Below are 21,924 nucleotides of genomic sequence, written 5' to 3'. Positions count from 1 at the left end.
GATAGAGAGAGCAATAAGATATGCCAGTGGCATGCTACGAAACCGACATGCATTTCTTTATGTCAGATGGCTACTGCGTCTGCTACACAGATATAGATGTACATAAGGAGGCTAATTCGTATCGGAATATTTTGTATAAAAATAAGCATATTGTTATAGATTATAGGAGTAACTCTGGTATGCCTGAAACATTCTTCCTCACCTCAAGTTTAACTGTCGGAATCAGTTGACGCGCTGTTGCACACCGCCTTCATATCATATGCTTGCAGTAGCTAAATCTTAATAATATCCACACCACACCAAACCTTCACAAAAGTTTCTAAACTTTATCAGGGTAATATCAAAAGTAAATTAAAGGAAAAATATGAGCAGGCTATTATATTGCAGCAAACACAGCATTACAGTTGGAATTTAATTTGGCCTAAGAAAATGGCTCAACAGAATGAAACAAAACAAGTGCCTGCCATATGCAACAAATGAATGAACTAGGCTAATGTTATTTATTTGACATCAGAGCTACTTATTATCTATCTTAAACTAAGTACGGAGCACACAATTTAGAAGACCGATCAAATTTAATTTAGACAATGAAAATGTCTCAGCAGAATTAAACAAAACTGGTTTTGCCTATTTAAAGAACTGGTTTCGATTAATAAATAGGCTTACAATAATAACAATGATATATAATAATGTTAAAATAAATTATTATAAATACATGTAAGTTTCAAAATTGCATCCTACCTGAATAGGGAATTGCACAGAAACCTGCATTACATTCCCATGTGCAGAATAAAAAATACAGTACAAGTTAAATGGGTTAACATCACATTTTCAACTCTAGGTGTACTGATGGTTTTGTCACAAAAAAAATTGTGTATGTATAGCGAATGTTCCCACTCTGGTATTGGCACGTGCAGTCTAGCCAACAGGTTGCGGATACAGTGCAGGTATAGCCTACTACATGATGAGGTTATTATGGACTCAAGTGTGATATTATTTGTCAAATGGCAGCCAAGCATCAATCATCATGTCACCAGAATAAGAACATCAATATTTATTGAAAGGAGCATCAACCGCATGACTGTGCACTTTCACCACCATGTGAAGTTCATCATAACTTCTTGCTTCTGTAGCCTTATAAACTGCATTCTTTCCCATGATGTAGTGACATTTTTTATCAGACATGTAGGCTACTTTACTCACATAAAAAGGCTGGATGGAAAGTTTTGTGCATAAGGGAAGTACCAAAGCACCTTGATATATGGGAGGAGCATGTAGGCAGATGAAGAAATGTGTCGTAAAAGCTCTAAAAGAGTGAATGGAAATCTGGAAAAAACACACAACCCTCCCTGTGACCAATAAAAACCATACTACCCTCCCCTGTGACCAATAAAAACCATATTACCCTTCCCTGTGACCAATAAAAACCATACTACCCTACCCTGTGACCAATAAAAACCATACTACCCTCCCCTGTGACCAACAAAAACCATATTACCCTTCCCTGTGACCAATAAAAACCATACTACCCTCCCCTGTGACCAATAAAAACCATACTACCCTCCCCTGTGACCAATAAAAACCATACTACCCTCCCCTGTGACCAATAAAAACCATACTACCCTCCCCTGTGACCAATAAAAACCATATTACCCTTCCCTGTGACCAATAAAACCATACTACCCTCCCTTGTGACCAATAAAAACCATACTACCCTCCCCTGTGACCAATAAAAACCATACTACCCTCCCCTGTGACCAATAAAAAAACACACTACCCTCCCCTGTGACCAATAAAAAAACACACTACCACCTGTGTGTAATCAAGTCTCCGTATAAATGCACCTGCACTGTGATAGTCTCAGAGGTCCGTTAAAAGCGCAGAGAGCATCATGAAGGAACACACCAGGCAGGTCCGAGATACTGTTGTGAAGAAGTTTAAAGCCGGATTTGGATACAAAAAGATTTCCCAAGCTTTAAACATCCCAAGGAGCACTGTGCAATCGATAATATTGAAATGGAAGGAGTATCAGACCACTGCAAATCTACCAAGACCTGGCCGTCCCTCTAAACTTTCAGCTCATACAAGGAGAAGACTGATCAGAGATGCAGCCAAGAGGCCCATGATCACTCTGGATGAACTGCAGAGATCTACAGCTGAGGTGGGAGACTCTGTCCATAGGACAACAATCAGTCGTGTATTGCACAAATCTGGCCTTTATGGAAGAGTGGCAAGAAGAAAGCCATTTCTTAAAGATATCCATAAAAAGTGTAGTTTAAAGTTTGCCACAAGCCACCTGGGAGACACACCAAACATGTGGAAGAAGGTGCTCTGGTCAGATGAAACCAAAATTGAACATTTTGGCAACAATGCAAAACGTTATGTTTGGCGTAAAAGCAACACAGCTCATCACCCTGAACACACCATCCCCACTGTCAAACATGATGGTGGCAGCATCATGGTTTGGGCCTGCTTTTCTTCAGCAGGGACAGGGAAGATGGTTAAAATTGATGGGAAGATGGATGGAGCCAAATACAGGACCATTCTGGAAGAAAACCTGATGGAGTCTGCAAAAGACCTGAGACTGGGACGGAGATTTGTCTTCCAACAAGACACTGATCCAAAACATAAAGCAAAATCTACAATGGAATGGTTCAAAAATAAACATATCCAGGTGTTAGAATGGCCAAGTCAAAGTCCAGACCTGAATCCAATCGAGAATCTGTGGAAAGAACTGAAAACTGCTGTTCACAAATGCTCTCCATCCAACCTCACTGAGCTCGAGCTGTTTTGCAGTCTCTCGATGTGCAAAACTGATAGAGACATACCCCAAGCGACTTACAGCTGTAATCGCAGCAAAAGGTGGCACTACAAAGTATTAACTTAAGGGGGCTGAATAATTTTGCACGCCCAATTTTTCAGTTTTTGATTTGTTAAAAAAGTTTGAAATATCCAATAAATGTCGTTCCACTTCATGATTGTGTCCCACTTGTTGTTGATTCTTCACAAAAAAATACAGTTTTATATCTTTATGTTTGAAGCCTGACATGTGGCAAAAGGTCGCAAAGTTCAAGGGGGCCGAATACTTTCGCAAGGCACTGTATGTTGTCACTGAAAAATACTGTTGACTGTAACTGAGTTAAAATCGGTTCAAACAATGTACGGTGAGTGTATATTTTGCATTTGTGCAATTATCTTGATGTGATATCAAAGTAGAGGGCTTTATGTTTCTAGAACCATACCACAATTGAGAATCGATTCACGATTAGAAGGAGTATTTGGCTGTTTTGGCTTCCAGAGCCACATTGCCCTTTAAACAGAACATCTAAGGTCCTTGGACAAAAAGTCCAGTATTGGGCAATATTGTGCCTTGAAAATATGAAAGGGGTTACTGAGCCTTGTGTTCTCTGCTGTCTTCACCCCTCTAGGTTCTGCACAGTTTAGTGTGCAGTGTGGAGAAACAAGCTACAACCACCACAGGAAGTCCTCTGCTCGTCCACTGTAAGAACTACCAGGCCCTCCGGTTTATCATCCCCCAGGAAAGGGACTGCCATGATGTGCACGTCTCCTTGCTGCGCCTCTCCCGACCAGGTGCACGCTGACATGGACATTACCATAACGCTATCTTGTTTAGTTCCATAACGATATCTTGTTTTGTTCAATAACGATATCTTGTTGTGTTCTATAACAATAACTTGTTTTGTTCCATAACGATATCTTGTTTTGTTCCATAACGATATCTTGTTTTGTTCCATAACGATATCTTGTTTTGTTCCATAATGATATCTTGTTTTGTTCCATAACGATATCTTGTTTTGTTCCATAACGATATCTTGTCTTGTTCCATAACGATATCTTGTTTTATTCCATAACCACATCTTGTTTTGTTCCATAAATAAATCTTGTGTTGTTGTATTACATGACGTTATGTAAACGTGAGTGCTACATGCTCTTTTCCAATCAATCAACTGCTGATCATACCCCCCTCTCTACCTGAAATAACCTTGCTATGTCAGTGTTGTTATTACTGTTGTGTTTTGCCTTGCAGAGCGATATGAGGAGCTGTACTGCTTTTCCTTTCATGCTAACAGTGACAAGGAGGTGAGAGGACAGGCCTGGGACTTTCTCAGCCTCAAGGCTGAGTACAGTAGAATGGGCGTTCCCAACCACCTCTGGATTCTATCCCCAGTTAACCGTGACTACAAGGTCTGTACGCAAGATGCACATATTACCCTACAAGGAGACCAATTGGCAATTTTTTTTTAGGATCTCGTTGGTGTCTCAACTTACTGTTGAGAGTTAGAATAGTAGAATACACAAGGTGAAATTTCAAAATTTGGTTGTGCATTAACAATTTTTGTCTTCTTATGTCAGTCACTGACAGCCACTCAATTAGCTCAGGTCAGTTAGCATTTGTTAGATTGATAAGTTAGTTTAGCCAGCTATCGAAACTTGTAGTAATCATGGTAGAATTACGGACCGGGTAGTCCACATTGATTTTGTAAGTCACTCTCACTCAGATATCATATTAAAGATGCACTCTCAAACTTTTGTATAATTTCAGCCAGTAGTTTTCAAAGTGGTGCTCCCTGGGGCGGCAGGGTAGCCTAGTGGTTAGGGAGTTGGACTAGTTACCGGAAGGTTGCAAGTTCAAATCCCCAAGCTGACAAGGTACAAATCTGTCATTCTGCCCCTGAACAGGCAGTTAACCCACTGTTCCTAGGCCATCATTGAAAATAAGAATTTGTTCTTAACTGACTTGCCTAGTAAAATAAAGAAAGAAAGAAAGAAAAACGAGCCAAAATGGGTCCCTGTTTTTTGTGTGCTATGTCCAACTAAATTTTGCTTAGGGCATCCAAAAGGTTAGGGACGGCTCTGTTTGCACCCACGAGCCACTGCGGCCCCTCGTGATGAGTTCAGATGTTTTGTGGCCCCCATCCCCATCAAAGTTGCCCATCTCTTACCTAGATAGTATTTTGACTATGTACAAACCATATCACTGCATGAATGGTGATTTTTTTGTTGTCATTTTCCAACAGGTGAGTGACACTTATCCTGCTGAGCTGTATGTGCCAAAATCAGCCACCCACCCAGTCATTGTTGGGAGTTCCAAATTCCGAAGCCGAGGTCGATTTCCCACGTTGTCATACTACTGCAAAGAAAACCATGTGAGTCTTGACAGATCTCTCAAAACAGGCCACGCATATTTTTATATTCTCTCTCTCATATATATATATATTTATATATATTACACTGCTCAAAAAAATAAAGGGAACACTTAAACAACACAATGTAACTCCAAGTCAATCACACTTCTGTGAAATCAAACTGTCCACTTAGGAAGCAACACTGATTGACAATACATTTCACATGCTGTTGTGCAAATGGAATAGACAACAGGTGAAATGATAGGCAATTAGCAAGACACCCCCAATAAAGGAGTGGTTCTGCAGGTGATAACCACAGACCACTTCTCAGTTCCTATGCTTCCTGGCTGATGTTTTGGTCACTTTTGAATGCTGGCGGTGCTTGCACTCTAGTGGTAGCATTAGACGGAGTCTACAACCCACACAAATGGCTCAGGTAGTGCAGCTCATCCAGAATGGCACATCAATGCGAGCTGTGGCAAGAAGGTTTGCTGTTTCTGTCAGCGTAGTGTCCAGAGCATGGAGGCGCTACCAGGAGACAGGCCAGTACATCAGGAGACGTGGAGGAGGCCGTAGGAGGGCAACAACCCATCAGCAGGACCGCTACCTCCGCCTTTGTGCAAGGAGGAGCAGGGGGAGCACTGCCAGAGCCCTGCAAAATGACCTCCAGCAGGCCACAAATGTGCATGTGTCTGCTCAAACGGTCAGAAACAGACTCCATGAGGGTGTTATGAGGGCCTGACGTCCACAGGTGGGGGTTGTGCTTACAGCCAACACCGTGCAGGACGTTTGGCATTTGCCAGAGAACACCAAGATTGGCAAATTTGCCACTGGCGCCATGTGCTCTTCACAGATGAAAGCAGGTTCACACTGAGCACATGTGACAGACGTGACAGTCTGGAGACGCCGTGGAGAACGTTCTGCTGCCTGCAACATCCTCCAGCATGACCGGTTTGGCGGTGGGTCAGTCATGGTGTGGGGTGGCATTTCTTTGGGGAGCCGCACAGCCCTCCATGTGCTCGCCAGAGGTAGCCTGACTGCCATTAGGTACCGAGATGAGATCCTCAGACCCCTTGTGAGACCATATGCTGGTGCGGTTGGCCCTGGGTTCCTCCTAATGCAAGACAATGCTAGACCTCATGTGGCTGGAGTGTGTCAGCAGTTCCTGCAAGAGGAAGGCATTGATGCTATGGACTGGCCCGCCCGTTCCCCAGACCTGAATCCAATTGAGCACATCTGGGACATCATGTCTCGCTCCATCCACGTTGCACCACAGACTGTCCAGGAGTTGGCGGATGCTTTAGTCCAGGTCTGGGAGGAGATCCCTCAGGAGACCATCCGCCACCTCATCAGGAGCATGCCCAGGCGTTTTAGGGAGGTCATACAGGCACGTGGAGGCCACACACACTACTGAGCCTCATTTTGACTTGTTTTAAGGACATTACATCAAAGTTGGATCAGCCTGTAGTGTGGTTTTCCACTTTAATTTTGAGTGTGACTCCAAATCCAGACCTCCATGGGTTGATAAATTTGATTTCCATTGATAATTTTTGTGTGATTTTGTTGTCAGCACATTCAACTATGTAAAGAAAAAAGTATTTAATGCGAATATTTCATTTCATTCAGATCTAGGATGTGTTATTTTAGTGTTCCCTTAATTTTTTTGAGCAGTGTATATAAATACTTTGTCTCAACGTCAACAGTGAAGAGGCGACTCCGGGATGCTGGCCTTCTAGGCAGAGTTCCTCTGGCCATTGCCTGTGTTCTTTTGCCCATCTTAATCTTTTCTTCTTATTGGCCAGTCTGAGATACGGCTTTTTCTTTGCAACTCTGCCTAGAAGGCCATCATCCCGGAGTCTCCTCTTCGCTGTTGACATTGAGACTGGTACTATTTAATGAAGCTGTCAGTTGAGGACTTGTGAGGCGTCTGTTTGTCAAACTAGACACTCTAATGTACTTGTCCTCTTGCTCAGTTGTGCACCGGGGCCTCCCACTCCTCTTTCTATTCTGGTTAGGGCCAGTTTGACCTGTTCTGTGAAGGGAGTACTACACAGCGTTGTACGAGATCTTCAGTTTCTTGGCAATGTCTCGCATGGAATAGCCTTCATTTCCCAGAACAAGAATAGGCTGATGAGTTTCAGAAGAAAGTGCTTTATTTCTGGCCCTTTTGAGCCTGTAATCGAACCCACAAATGCTGATGCTCCAGATACTTAGCTAGTCTAAAGAAGGCCAGTTTTATTGCTTCTTTATTTAGCTTAACAGTTTTCAGCTGTGCTAATATAATAGCAAAAGGGTTTTCTAATGATCAATTAGCCTTTTAAAATGATAAACTTGGATTAGCTAAAACAACGTGCCATTGGAACACAGGAGTGATGGTTGCTGATAATGGGCCTCTGTACGCCTATGTAGATATTCCATTAAAAATCAGCCGTTTCCAGCTTCAATAGTCATTTACAACATCTACACTGTATTTCTGAACAATTTGATGTTATTTTAATGGACAAAAAATGGGCTTTTCTTTCAAAAACAAGGACATTTCTAAGTGACCCCAAACTTTTGAACAGTAGTGTATATTTATACAAAATTCTACCCAATTCTGTGAAATGCTGCTGGAATATTCCTATTTTATTTTTGTTGAACTCTGTTTAACCAGGAAATGTCAGGTGTGGCTCAGTTGGTAGTGCATGGTGCTTGCAACACCAGGGTTGTGTGTTCGATTCCCAAGGGGGACCATGACAGAAAAGTATGAAAATATATGCACTCACTACTGTAAGTCGCTCTTGATAACAGTGCCTGCTAAAATGGCTAAATTGTTCATTTGACCCTTGAGGTTACAATCTCCATGCTGTTGATAACTCTTGTACATCAGAAGTACTTAGTAATTCCAAGTCATGTTATTTCATTGGAGACCTTGTTCTGCTGGTCAGTGGCCTTTGCTAATCCCAGTGTGTGAGTGAGTCTGGGATGACCAAGCATATCCTCTGGCCATACTGAGCAGGAGCCACGCTCTGCTTTTGGAACTATTATAATACTTTCTTAGCCAGGCCCATTGCTCCCCAGGGAGGCCATCGACCACTCCTTAACCAGGCCCATTGCTTGTGATAAGCTTCATGTCATGCTTTTAGAAGTATGCAGTGGAGGCTGCTCAGGCTAATAATAATAGCTGGAACGGAGCAAATGGAATGGCATCAAATACATGGAAACCATATGTTTGATATATTCTATACCATTCCGTTCCAGCCATTACCACGACACCATCCTTCCCGATTAAGGTGCCACCAACCTCCTAGCAGTGTATATGGCTGTGATAAGGTTCAGGCCAGGTTCCTAGCAGTATCTATGAATATGATGTGATAAGGTTCAGGTCAGGCTCGTAGCAGTATATATGGCTGTGATAAGGTTCCAGAAAATGATGTTATGGCTTTAGAAGCTTCTGATAGGCTACTTGAATTATACATAATTCATTGACAGTGTCACCAGCAAAGCACCATCACACCTCCATGCTTCACGGTGGCAACCACACATGCGGAGTACATCCGTTCACCTACTCTGCGTCTCACAAAGACACAGCGGTTGGAACCAAAAATCTCACATTTGGACTCATCAGACCAAAGGACAGATTTCCACCGGCCTAATGCCCATTGGTCGTGTTTCTTGGCCCATGCATGTCTCTTCTTATTGATATTCTTAAGTACAGTGGCTTGCGAAAGTATTCACCCCCTAGGCATTTTTACTATTTTGTTGCCTTACAACCTGGTTTGTATCATTTGATTTACACAACATGCTTATTAACACTTTGAAGATGCAAAATTTTTGGGGGGGTGAAACAAACAAGAAGTAAAACAAAAAAACAGAGTACCTGAGCGTGCGTAACTATTCACCCCCCAAAGATGTTGATCCACCTTTTGCAGAAATTACAGCTGCAAGTCTCTTGGCGTATGTCTCTATAAGCTTGGCACATTCAGCCACTGGGATTTTTGCCCATTCTTCAAGGCAAAACTGCTCCAACTCCTTCAAGTTGGATGGGTTCCGCTGGTGTACAGTAATCTTTAAGTCATACCACAGATTCTCAATTGGATTGAGGTCTGGGCTTTGACTAGGCCATTCCAAGTCATTTAAATGTTTTCCCTTAAACTACACGAGTGCTGCTTTAGCAGTATGCTTAGGGTCATTGTCCTGCTGGAAGGTGAACCTCCGTCCAATCTCTGGAAGACTGAAACAGGTTTGCCTTAAGATTTTCCTGTATTTAGCGCCATCCATCATTCCTTCAATTCTGACCAGTTTCCCAGTCGCTGCCGATGAAAAACATTCCCACAGCATGATGCTGCCACCACCATGCTTCACTGTGGGGATGGTGTTCTTGGGTGATGAGAGGTGTTGGGTTGGCGCCAGACATACCATTTTCCTTGATGGCCAAAATGCTACATTTTTTCTCATCTGACCAGAGTACCTTCTTCCATATGTTTGGGGAGTCTCCCACGTGCCTTTTGGTGAACACCAAATGTATTTGCTTATTTTTTTTCTTTAAGCAATGGCCACTCTTCCGTAAAGCCCAGCTCTGTGGAGTGCAGCTCCTTCAGGGTTATCTTTGGTCTCTTTGTGGCCTCTCTGATTAATGCCCTCCTTGCCTGGTCTGTGAATTTTGGTGGGCGGCCCTCTCTTGGCAGGTTTGTTGTGGCGCCATATTCTTTCAATGCTTTAATAATGGATTTAATGCTGCTCCGTGGGATGTTTGAAGTTTTGGATGTTTTTTTCTAACCCAACCCTGATCTTTACTTCTCCACAACTTTGTCCCTGACCTGTTTGGAGAGCTCCTTGGTATTCATGGGGCCGCTTGCTTGGTGGTGCCCATTGCTTAGTGGTGTAGCAGACGCTGGGGCCTTTCAGAAGAGGTGTGTATATACAGGTTACATACACTTAGGTTGGAGTCATTAAAACTAGTTTTTCAACCACTCCACAAATTTCTTGATAAGAAACTATAGTTTTGGCATGTCGGTTAGGACTTCTACTTTGTGCATAGTTTTTCCAACAATTGTTTACAGACAGATTATTTCACTTGTAATTCACTGTATCACAATTCCAGTAGGTCAGAAGTTTACATACACTAAGTTGACTGTGCCTTTAACTTCTCATGGCTGCAGAGGCAGTATTGAGTAGCTTGGATGAAAGGTGCCCAGAGGTGCCCAGAGTAAACGGCCTGCTCCTCAGTCCCAGTTGCTAATATATGCATAGTATTATTAGTATTGGATAGGAAACACTCTGAAGTTTCTAGAACTGTTTGAATGATGTCTGTGAGTATAATAGAACTCATATGGCAGGCAAAAACCTGAGAAGAAATCCAAACAGGAAGTGGGAAATCTGAGGTTGGTAGATTTTCAACCCAGCCCCTATTGAAAACACAGTGGGATATTGGTTATGTTGCACTTCCTAAGGCTTTCACTAGATGTCAACCGTCTTTAGAAACTTGTTTGAGGATTCTACTGTGAAGTGGGACCGAATGAGAAGGGAATGAGTAAGGTCTGCCATGAGCTGACCATGCTTTGACCATGCACGTTCACATGAGAGGGAGCTCTGTTCCATCGCACTTCTGAAGACAATGGAATTCTCCGGTTGGAACATTATTGACGTTTTATGTTAAAAACATCCTAAAGATTGAGTCCATACATCTTTTGACATGTTTCTACGGACAGGAACGGAACTTTTTGACATTTCGTATGCAACTAGGGAACGCGCTTCATGACTTTGGATTTGTTTACCAAACGAGCTCACAAAAGTAGCTCTTTGGACATAAATGATGGACATTATCGAACTAAATTAAACATTTAATGTGGAACTGGGATTCCTGGGAGTGCATTCTGATGAAGATAATCAAAGGTAAGTGAATATTTATAATGCTATTTCTGACTTCTGTTGACTACCCAATATGGCGGATATCTTTTTGGCTGCTTTGTTGTTTGAAAGCTGTACTCAGATTATTGCATGGTTTGCTTTTTCCGTTAAGTAAAAAAAAAATCTGACACAGCGGTTGCATTAAAAAGAAATGTATCTATATTTCCATGTCTAACAATTGTATTTTCATCGGCATCTATAATGAGTATTTCTGTAAATAGATGTGGCTCTCTGCACAATCACTGCATGTTTTAGAACTACTGAACGTAACACGCCAATGTAAAATTAGATTTTTAAAATATAAATATGCACTTTATCAAACAAAACAAGAAGTCCTATGAGTGTCATCTGATGATGATCATCAAAGGTTAGTGATTCATTTTTATCTCTATTTGTGCTTTTTGTGACTACTCTCTTTGGCTGGAAAAATTGCTGAATTTTTCTGTGACTAGGTGGTGACCTAACATAATCGTTTGTGGTGCTTTCGCTGTAAAGAATATTTGAAATCGGACACTTTGGTGGGATTAACAACAAGATGACCTTTAAAATTGTATAAAATACATGTACGTTTGAGGAATTTTAATTGTGAGATTTCTGTTTGAATTTGGCGCTCTGCACTTTCACTGGCTGTTGTCATCCCGTTAACTGGATTGCAGCCCTAAGAAGTTTTAAACAGCTTGGAAAATTCCAGAAAATGATGTCATGGCTTTAGAAGCTTCTGATAGGATAATTGACATCATTTGAGTCAATTGGAGGTGTACCTGTGGATTCATTTCAAGGCCTACCTTCAAACTCAGTGCCTCTATGCTTGACATCATGGAAAAATCTAAAGAAATCAGCCAAGACCTCAGAAAACAAATTGTAGACCTCCACATGTCTGGTTCATCCTTGGGAGCAATTTCCACACGCCTGAAGGTAACACGTTCATCTATGGTCTACAGTTTGCAACTGCACATGGGGACAAAGATTGTGCTTTTTGGAGAAATGTCCTCTGGTCTGATGAAACAAAAATAAAACTGTTTGGCCATAATGACCATCGTTATGTTTGGAGGAAAAAGGGAGAGGTTTGCAAGCCGAAGAAAACCTTCCCAACCGTGAAGAACTGGGGTGGCAGCATCATGTTGTGTGGGTGCTTTGCTGCAGAAGGAACAGGTGCACTTCAAAAAATAAATGGCGTCATGATGTAGGAAAATTATGTGGATATATTGAAACAACAGTCTCTATAAGACATCAGTCAGGAAGTTAAAGCTTGGTCGCAAATGGGTCTTCCAAATGTACAATGACCCCAAGCATACTTCCAAAGTTGTATCAAAGTGGCGTAAGGACAACAAAGTTAAGGTATTGGAGTGGCCATCACAAAGCCCTCACCTCAATCCTATAGAAAATTTGTGGGCAGAACTGAAAAAGCGTGTGCGAGCAAGGAGGCCTACAAACCTGACTCAGTTACACCAGCTCTGTCAGGAGGAATTGGCCAAAATTCAACCAACTTATTGTGGGACCTGAAACCTGAAACATTTGACCCAAGTTAAACAATTTAAAGGCAATGTTACCAAATACTAATTGAGTGTATGTAAACTTCTGACCCACTGGGAATGTGATGAAAGAAATATAAGCTGAAATAAATCATTCTCTCTACTATTATTCTGACATTTCACATTCTTAAAATAAAGTGGTGATCCTAACTGACCTAAGACAGGGAATTTTCATGTCAGGAATTGTGAAAAACTGAGTTTAAATGTAGTTGGCTAAGGTGTATGTAAACTTCTGACTTCAACTGTATACTAAGATTTCACACAGGTGGGCTTTATTTAACTAATTATATGACTTCTGAAGGTAATTAATTGCACCAGATCTTATTTAGGGGCATCTTGGCAAAGGTGGTGAATACATATGCACGCACCACTTTTCCGTTTTTTATGTTTTAGAATCTTATGAAACAAGTTTTTTTTTTTTTTTCACTTCACCAATTTGAGCTTTTTCGTGTATGTCCATTACATGATCTCCAAATAAAAATCCATATAAATTACAGGTTGTAATGCATCAAAATAGTAAAAAAGCCAAGGGGGGTGAATACTTTTGCAAGGCACTGTATTGCTGTGATTAGGTTCAGGTCAGGCTGTGATTTGTATTTGTTATGGATCCCCATTAGCTGCTGCCAAAGCAGCAGATACTCTTCCTGGGGTCCAGCAAAATTAAGGCAGTTTAAACTATTTTAAAATGTGTCACGAAACCCGCCGAAGATGGTGCCTCTACCTGTTCGGGCAGCGCTCGGTGGTCGTCGTCGCCGGACTACTAGCTGCCACAGATTCCCTTTTCTGTTTCATTTAGTTGTGTCTGATTAGTTGCACCTGTTTCGTGTTTAGGTTTTGGTTGTGGGCTATTTAAACCTTGTAGGTCCGTCGGCTTTTGTGTGGGCTTGTTTTTCTGTTTATGGTGTGTGAATATTTTGTGGATTCCATTTTCCGAACAGTTTCGTCCTGTTTGTTGGACTGGGTCTTTATGCGCCCTCATGTGTGTGTGGCATGACCGTCTCTCTGTTTTTTGGAAATAAAAGATCCACATCTTTGAACTACCCTGCTCTCTGCGCCTGACTCCTCCACCCACTACCTCTAGAAGCCGTTACAGAAGCCCGCACCAACCATGGAGTCAGCAGGAGCAGCGACCACCCCTCTTCCATCGATGGAGGAGCGCGTCCTCCATCACACAACCATCCTCCATCAGATCGGTTCAGCGATGGACCTGATGATGGAGAGGATGGAGTGATGGGAGAGGAGTGGTCTCCCGACATCCGCCCCAGCTCCCCCACAGATGACGCAACCCACTCCTCCAACGCCATCGACTGGTCCCAGCGCGTTAGGTCTCGCGCCCCCGAGGGTGTACGATGGAGCGGCAGCTGGGTGCCAGGGTGTTTTGCTCCAGCTTGAGCTCTACCTGGCTACTGTTCGTCCAACTACCTCGTGTGAGGAAAGTGTGAGCCTCCTCGTCTCCTGTTTGATGGGTAGAACCCTGGAATGGGCCAACGTGGTCTGGAACGGCCCAGACTCGGCTCGGGACCACTACCCGGAGTTCACCCGCCGTTTTTCGGGCCATGTTCGACCACCCTCCAGAGGGCCGAGCGGCAGGTGAGCGACTGTTTCACCTCAGACAGGAGATGAGGAGCGCGCAATACTTCGCCTTGGAGTTCTGGACCTTGGCTTCTGGTGCGGGGTGGAATGACAGGGCCCTGAGGGACCACTACCGATGCAGCCTCCGGGAGGACGTCCGCAGGGAGCTAGTTTGTCGGGACACCACACTCTCCCTCGACGAGCTTATAGACATGTCGATCCGACTGGACAACCTGCTAGCTGCCCGCAGGCGTTCAGAGGGGGTCCTGTCAGTTCCACCTCCCAGCCCTCCCGCTCCAACTCCGATGGAGTTAGGAGGAGCTGCATCTAGGGGGACCAGGGGAGGAGGCTCCTCCTGCACCTACTGCGGCCAGAGAGGACACACTTCGGACCGGTGCTGGAGGAGTCCGTCTGGGAGTTGAGATGGCAGGCGGAACACTTCTCGGCCACCCCAGGTGAGTAGGCACCAAACTCACCCAGAGCTCCTTGTTGGTCACATGTTTTTATTTATTTTTTCCCTGCGTTTTTTCCCTCTCTCCAGCAGAAGGCACTAGTCTTATGGATTGCGGACTCGCCCGTAAGTTGGGGATTCCGTTGGTGCAGATAGACCCACCTTTCCCCGTGCACTCCATTAGATAGCCGACTGTTAGGGTCAGGGCTGGTCAGGAAGGCCACGATTCCGCTGGACATGGTAACGCAGGGGGATCATAGGGAGCGGATCAGTTTCTACCTTATTGATTCACCTGTGTTTCCAGTGGCGTTGGGGATTCCCTGGCTGGCTATTCCCAATCCCCTCATTTCCTGGAGACAGGGGGCTCTTCAGGGGTGGTCAGAGGAGTGTTTAGGTAGGTGTATAGGAGTTTCCATCGGTGCCACGTCGGTAGAGAGTCCAGACCAGGTTTCCACTGTGCGCATTTCCCCAGAATATGCCGATTTGGCTATCGCTTTTTGTAATAAAAAAAAAGGCGACTAAATTACCCCATCGACGGGGGGATTGCGTGATAAACCTCCAGGAGAACGCTGCACTTCCCAGGAGTCATGTGTACCCATTGTCACAGGAGGAGACGTTGGCTATGGAGACATATGTCAAGGAATCTCTGAGACAGGGGTACATTCGGCCCTCCATGTTACCCGTCTCCTCGAGTTTATTTTTGGTGAAAAAAAGGAGGGAGGTCTATTTTCGATCACAGTGGGATTTAGTTGTCCGTTACCTCTCATCGCTACGGCGGTGTAATCATTCCACGGAGCTTGTTTTTTCACAAAACTGGACCTCAGGAGCGCGTATAATCTGGTGGCCACTATGAGTACCTCGTCATGCCGTATGGGTTAAAGAATGCTCCAGCCGTCTTTCAATCCTTTGTAGATGAGATTCTCAGGGACCTGCACGGGCAGGGTGTGGTGGTATACATTGATGACATCTTGATCTATTCTGCCACATGGGCTGCGCATGTCTCCCTAGTACACAAGGTACTTGGGCGACTGCTGGAGCATGACCTATACGTCAAGGCCGTTTCCTTCCTGGGTTATCGCATTTCCACCTCGGGGGTGGTGATGGAGTGTGACCGCGTTAACACCGTGCGTAATTGGCCGAGTCCGACCATGGTAAAGGAGGTGCAGCGGTTTTTAGGGTTTGCCAATTACTACCGGAGGTTTATCCAGGGTTTTGGCCAAGTGGCGGCGCCTATTACCTCACTGCTGAAGGGGCGGCCGGTGCGTTTATGGTGGTCGGCCGAGGCAGATGGAGTTTTCAACCAGTTGAAGGCGCTGTTTACTGACACGCCGGTGTTGGCGCATCCGGACCCTTCGTTAGCGTTCATAGCGGAGGTGGATGCGTCCGAGGCTGGGGTTGGAGCCGTGCTGTCACAGCGCTCGGGCACGCCACCGAAGCTTCACCCCTGCGCTTTCTTTTCTAAGAAGCTGGGTCCGGCGGAGCGGAACTATGATGTGGGGGACCGGGAGTTGCTAGCTATGGTAAAAGCCCTGAAGGTGTGGAGACACTGGCTTGAGGGGGCTAAGCACCCTTTCCTCACCTGGACTGACCACCGCAATCTGGAGTATATCCGGGCGGCGAGGAGACTGAATCCGCGTCAGGCTAGGTGGGCCGTCTTTACCCGATTTAGATTTACGATCTCTTATAGACCAGGTTCCCTCAACACTAAGGCCGACGCGCTGTCCCGTCTCTATGACACTGAGGACCGGTCCATCGATCCTACTCCCATCCTTCCAGCTTCTAGGCTGGTGGCTCCGGTGGTATGGAAGGTGGACGCGGACATCAAGCGGGCGTTTCGGTTGGAACCTGCGCCTTCACAGTGTCCGACCGGTCTCAGGTACGTGCCGCTTGGTGTCCGTGATCAATTGATTCGGTGGGCTCACACACTACCTTCTTCAGGTCATCCTGGGATTGCAAGGACAGTGCGGGGTCTTAGGGGGAAATACTGGTGGCCCACCTTAGCCAAGGATGTGAGGCTCTATGTCTCCTCCTGTGTCTCAGAGAGTGAACCAGGAAGTGGGTCGGTTTCTGCGGTCGTATTGCCAGGACCGGCCAGGAGAATGGGCGAGGTACGTCCCATAGGCGGACCAGAACTCACTCCGTCACTCCTCAACGAACATGTCGCCATTCCAATGCGTGCTGGGCTACCAGCCGGTCCTGGCTCCGTGGCATCAGAGTCAGACCGAAGCTCCTGCGGTGGAGGAGTGGGTACAGCGCTCTAGGGAGACCTGGCGGGCAGTCCAGGACGCTCTCAAGCAGGCTGGTGGACGGCAGAAGAAGAGCGCTGACCACCACTGCAGTGAGGCCCCTGTGTTCGCACCAGGGGACAGGGTCTGGCTCTCGACCCGAAACCTGCCCCTCTGCCTGCCCTGCCGGAAGCTGGGGCCGCAGTGTGTGGGGCCATTTAAAGTCCTGAGGAGGATAAACGAGGTGTGTTATAGATTACAACTTCCCTTTTACTATCGCATTAACCCGTTGTTTCATGTGTCTCTCCTCAGGCCGGTGGTAGCTGGTCCCCTACAAGAAGGTGAGGTGCCGGAGGTCCCTCCGCCCCCTCTGGACATCGAGGGGTCCCCGGCGTACACGGTACGAGCTATTCTGGACTCGAGACGCCGGATGAGGGGCCTGCAGTACCTCGTGGACTGGGAGGGGTACGGTCCGGAGGAGAGGTGCTGGGTACCAGTGGGGGACATTTTCCCCCTTGAAGGACTTCCACCGCCTCCACCCGGATCGCCCTGCATCTCGCCCTCCGGTTCGCCCTCGAGGCCGGGGTCGGGGGGGGTACTGCCACGAATCCCGCCGAAGATGGTGCCTCTTCCTGTTCGGGCGGCGCTCGGCGGTCGTCGTCGCCGGGCTACTAGCTGCCACCGATTCACTTTCCTGTTTCATTTAGTTGTGTCTGATTAGTTGCACCTGTTTCGTGTTTAGGTTTTGGTTGTGGGCTATTTAAACCCGGTAAGGCCCGTCGGCTTTTGTGTGGACTTGTTGTTCTGTTTATGGTGTGTGAATATTTTGTGGATTCCATTTTCCGAACAGTTTCATCCTGTTTGTTGGACTGGGTCTTTATGCGCCCTTGTGTGTGTGGCGTGACCGTCTCTCTGTTTTTTGGAAATAAAAGATCCACATTTTGAACTACCCTGCTCTCTGCGCCTGACTCCTCCACCCACTACCTCTAGAAGCCGTTACAAAATTTTACAATACATTCACAGATTTCACAACACACTGTGTGCCCTCTGGCCCCTACTCCACCACTACCACATATCTACAGTACTGAATCCATGTGTATGTATAGTGTGTATGTTATCGTGTGTGTATGCATGTGTCTGTGCCAATGTTTGTGTTGCTTCACAGTCCCTGCTGTTCCATAAGGTGTTTTTTTTATCTGTTTTTTCAATCCAATTTGACTGATTTCGTCAGTTACTTGATGTGGAATAGAGTTCCATGTAGTCATGGCTCTATGTAGTACTGTGTTGAATGCATAGTCTGCTCTGGACTTGGGGACTGTGAAGAGACCTCTTGTGGCATGTCTTGTGGGGTATGCATGGGTGTCCAAGCTGTGTGCCAGTAGTTTAGACAGACAGCTCGGTGCATTCAACATGTCAATACCTCTCATAAATAAAAGTAGTGATGAAGTTAATCTCTCCTCCACTTTCAGCCAGGAGAGATTGACATGCGTATTATTAATATTAGCTCTCTGTATATCCAAGGGCCAGCCGTGCTGCCCTGTTCTGAGTCCATTGCAAAGTCCTTTTTTGTGGCACTTGACCACACGACTGAACAGTAGTCAAGGTGCGACAATACTACGGCCTGTAGGACCTGCCTTGTTGATAGTGTTGTTAAGAAGAGCAGAGCATCTCTTTATTATAGACAGACTTCTCCCCATTTTAGCTACTACTGCATCAATATGTTTTGACCATGACAGTTTACAATCTAGTGTTACTCCAAGCAGTTTAGTCATCTCAACTTGCTCAATTTCCAAATAGTTTATTACAAGATTTAGTTGAGGTTTAGGTTGCAGTGAGTGTTTTGTTCCAAATACAATGCTTTCAGTTTTAGAAATATTTAGGGCTAACTTATTCCTTGCCATCCACTCTTAAACCAACTGCAGCTCTTTGTTGAGTGTTGCAGTCATTTTAGTCGCTGTAGCAGCTGATGTGTATAGTGTTGAGTCATCCGCATACATATAAACTCTGGCTTTACTCAGTCAGTGGCATGTCGTTTGTAAAAATTGAAAAAAGCAAGGTGCCTAAACAGCTACCCAGGGGAATTCCTGATTCTAACTGGATTGTATGATAGGCTTCCATTAAAGAACACCCTCTGTGTTCTGTTAGACAAGTAACTCTTTAAGATTCAGGTCAGGCTCCTAGCAGTGTATATGGCTTTGATAAGCTCCAGGCAAGGCTACTAGCAGTATATATGGCTGTGATAAGTTTCAGGTCAGGCTCCTAGCAGTATACATTGCTGTGATAAGGTTCAGGCCAGGCTCCTTGCAGTATATATGGATATGATAAGGTTCAGGTCAGGCTCCTAGCAGTATATATGGCTGTGATACGGTTCAGGTCAGGCTCCTAGCAGTATATATGGCTGTGATACGGTTCAGGCCAAGCTCCTAGCAGTATATATGGCTGTGATAAGATTCAGGTCAGGCTCCTAGCAGTTTACATGGCTATGATAAGCTTCAGGCCATGCTCCTAGCAGTATACATGGCTGTGATAAGGTTCAGGCCAGGCTCCTTGCAGCTCCTTGCAGTATCTAGTTCAGACAGGGCTGGGCTTTTCTGGCACAGGCTTCACTTCCCAAGGAAACCCAGGGCTCCAATCTGATGAACAAATCTTTTCTTTTCAATGCACTTCTATGAAGTACGGTATGAGGGCATGTGTGTCCCAAATAGCACCCTATTCCTTATATAGCACACTACTTTTGACCAGGGCCCAATATGGTGCTATTTGGAATGCAGCCCATGTATGACCCACCCTAGAGACCAGAGTCAGAGCAGAGTGAATTAGACATACAACCGGCTTCAATCTCTGCACAGGACTGATGACTACTACATCTGTGTGCCTATGTATCTACTGTAGAACAGTGAGGACCTGTCACGATCGTCGTAAGAAGCGGACCAAAATGCAGCGTGATATGTGTTCATGATGATATTTTAATTAAAGAAAGCACTGAACACTGAATACAAAACCAGAAACGAAAAACGACCGTGAAGCTATATACCAAAATGTGCTGACACAAGCAACTAACATAGACACATAGAAAGCAAACTATGGTCAGGGCGTGACTGGCTGGTGGCTCTGGCAGCTCCTGGCTGACTGATGGCTCTGGCAGCTCCTGGCTGACTGACGGCTCTGGCAGCTCCTGGCTGACTGACGGCTCTGGCAGCTCCTGGCTGACTGATGGCTCAGGACAGACTGGCGGCTCTAGCAGCTCAGGACAGGTGGGAGACTCTAGCAGCTCTGGACAGGTGAGAGATTCAAGCAGCTCTGGACAGGCGGGAGACTCTTGCAGCTCTGGACAGGCGGGAGACTCTAGCAGCTCTGGACAGGCGGGAGACTAGCAGCTCTGGACAGGCGGGAGACTCTAGCAGCTCTGGACAGGCGGGAGACTCTAGCAGCTCTGGTCAGACGGGAGACTCTAGCAGCTCTGGACAGGCGGGAGACCCTGTAGGCAGAAGACGAAGAGACAGCCTGGTGCGAGGGGCTGCCACCGGAGGGCTGGTGAGTGGAGGTGGAACTGGAAAGACCAGACCGTGCAGGCACACTGGAGCTCTCTCTCAACATTACCTGGTTGAATGCTCACCGTAGCCCGACCAGTGCGGCGAGGTGGAATAGGCCGCACTGGGCTGTGCTGGCGAACCGGGGACACAATGTGTAAGGCTGGTGCCATGTACGCCGGCCCAAGGAGACGCACTGGAGACCAGATGCGTAGAGCCGGCTTCATGGCACCTGGCTCGATGCCCACTCTAGCCCGGCCGATACGAGGAGCTGGAATGTGCCACACCGGGCTATGCACCCGCACTGGGGACACCGTGCGCTCCACAGCATAACACCCCGGTGGAAGGATATGGGGAGCATCCAGCCAGGTAGGGTTGGGCAGGCTCGGTGCTCGAGACCTCCAGTGCGCATCCACGGTCCGGTCTGGGCAGTCTCCCGCCTGCCCAGCGCTGCCAGAGTCTCCCGCCTGCCCAGCGCTGCCAGAGTCGCCCGCCAGTCAGGAGCTGCCAGAGTCTCCCGCCTGCCCAGCGCTGCCAGAGTCTCCCGCCTGCCCAGCGCTGCCAGAGTCTCCCGCCTGTCCAGCGCTGCCAGAGTCTCCCGCCTGTCCAGCGCTGCCAGAGTCTCCCGCCTGTCCAGCGCTGCCAGAGTCTCCCGCCTGTCCAGCGCTGCCAGAGTCTCCCGCCTGTCCAGCGCTGCCAGAGTCTCCCGCCTGTCCAGCGCTGCCAGAGTCTCCCGCCTGTCCAGAGCTGCCAGAGTCTCCCGCCTGTCCAGCGCTGCCAGAGTCTCCCGCCTGTCCTGAGCTGCCAGAGTCTCCCGCCTGTCCTGAGCTGCCAGAGTCTCCCGCCTGTCCTGAGCTGCCAGAGTCTCCCGCCTGTCCTGAGCTGCCAGAGTCGCCCGTCAGTCAGGAGCTGCCAGAGCCTCCGGTCAGTCAGGAGCTACCAGAGCCGCTGGTCAGTCAGGAGCCAGAGCCGCCGGTGAGTCAGGAGCTGCCAGAGCCGTCCATTACTCCGGTGCTGCCGGAATCTCCCGTCCATTGGGACCCGTTGCAAGGGTCCCCAGTCCGAGGTCGGCGTCGAGGGTCGCCGCTCTAAAGAGGCCACGGAGGCGGGTAAAGAGGCAGGAAAAGACTATGGTGGAGTTGGGTCCACGTCTCCCACCAGCCATAGCCCGGTGGGAAGGATCGGAGGACCAATGCGCAGGACCCAACTCACGCCCTGACCATACTAACACAAAAACATAACAAAAGAACTAAGTTCAGAACGTGACAGTACCCCCCCCCCCCCCCCCCCAGTCTTGATATAAAGCTCATATTTCAGTAGAACAGTGAGGACCCGTCTCTATATAAAGTTCATATTGCAGTAGAACAGTGCGGACCAGTCTCTATATAAAGCTCATATTTTAGTAGAAGAGTGAGGACCAGTCTCTATATAAAGTTCATATTGCAGTAGATCAGTAGGGCCCCGTCTCTATATAAAGTTAATATTGCAGTAGAACAGTGCGGACCAGTCTCTATATAAAGCTCATATTGCAGTGGAACGGTAGGGACCCGTCTCTATATAAAGTTCATATTGCATTGG

At 46.5% G+C, this 21,924-nt stretch overlaps 1 protein-coding gene across 1 annotated transcript in view; it reads left to right on the top strand.

Moving 5' to 3' along the window:
* mtmr7a (myotubularin related protein 7a) overlaps positions 1 to 21,924 on the top strand; it is a 41,600-nt gene that overhangs the window by 9,221 nt on the left and 10,455 nt on the right. Inside the window, exons 3-5 of the mRNA XM_020502081.2 lie at positions 3,429 to 3,591; positions 4,049 to 4,206; positions 5,040 to 5,168. Of these exons, the coding sequence (XP_020357670.1) occupies positions 3,429 to 3,591; positions 4,049 to 4,206; positions 5,040 to 5,168 (450 nt within the window). The remainder of the gene's footprint in view (positions 1 to 3,428; positions 3,592 to 4,048; positions 4,207 to 5,039; positions 5,169 to 21,924) is intronic.

Source organism: Oncorhynchus kisutch, linkage group LG15 (genome assembly GCF_002021735.2).
Source record: "Oncorhynchus kisutch isolate 150728-3 linkage group LG15, Okis_V2, whole genome shotgun sequence".
NCBI classification, from domain to species: Eukaryota; Metazoa; Chordata; class Actinopteri; order Salmoniformes; family Salmonidae; genus Oncorhynchus; species Oncorhynchus kisutch.
Note: the sequence above shows the minus strand (reverse complement) of the source record. Positions and strands in the feature narration are given on the sequence as shown.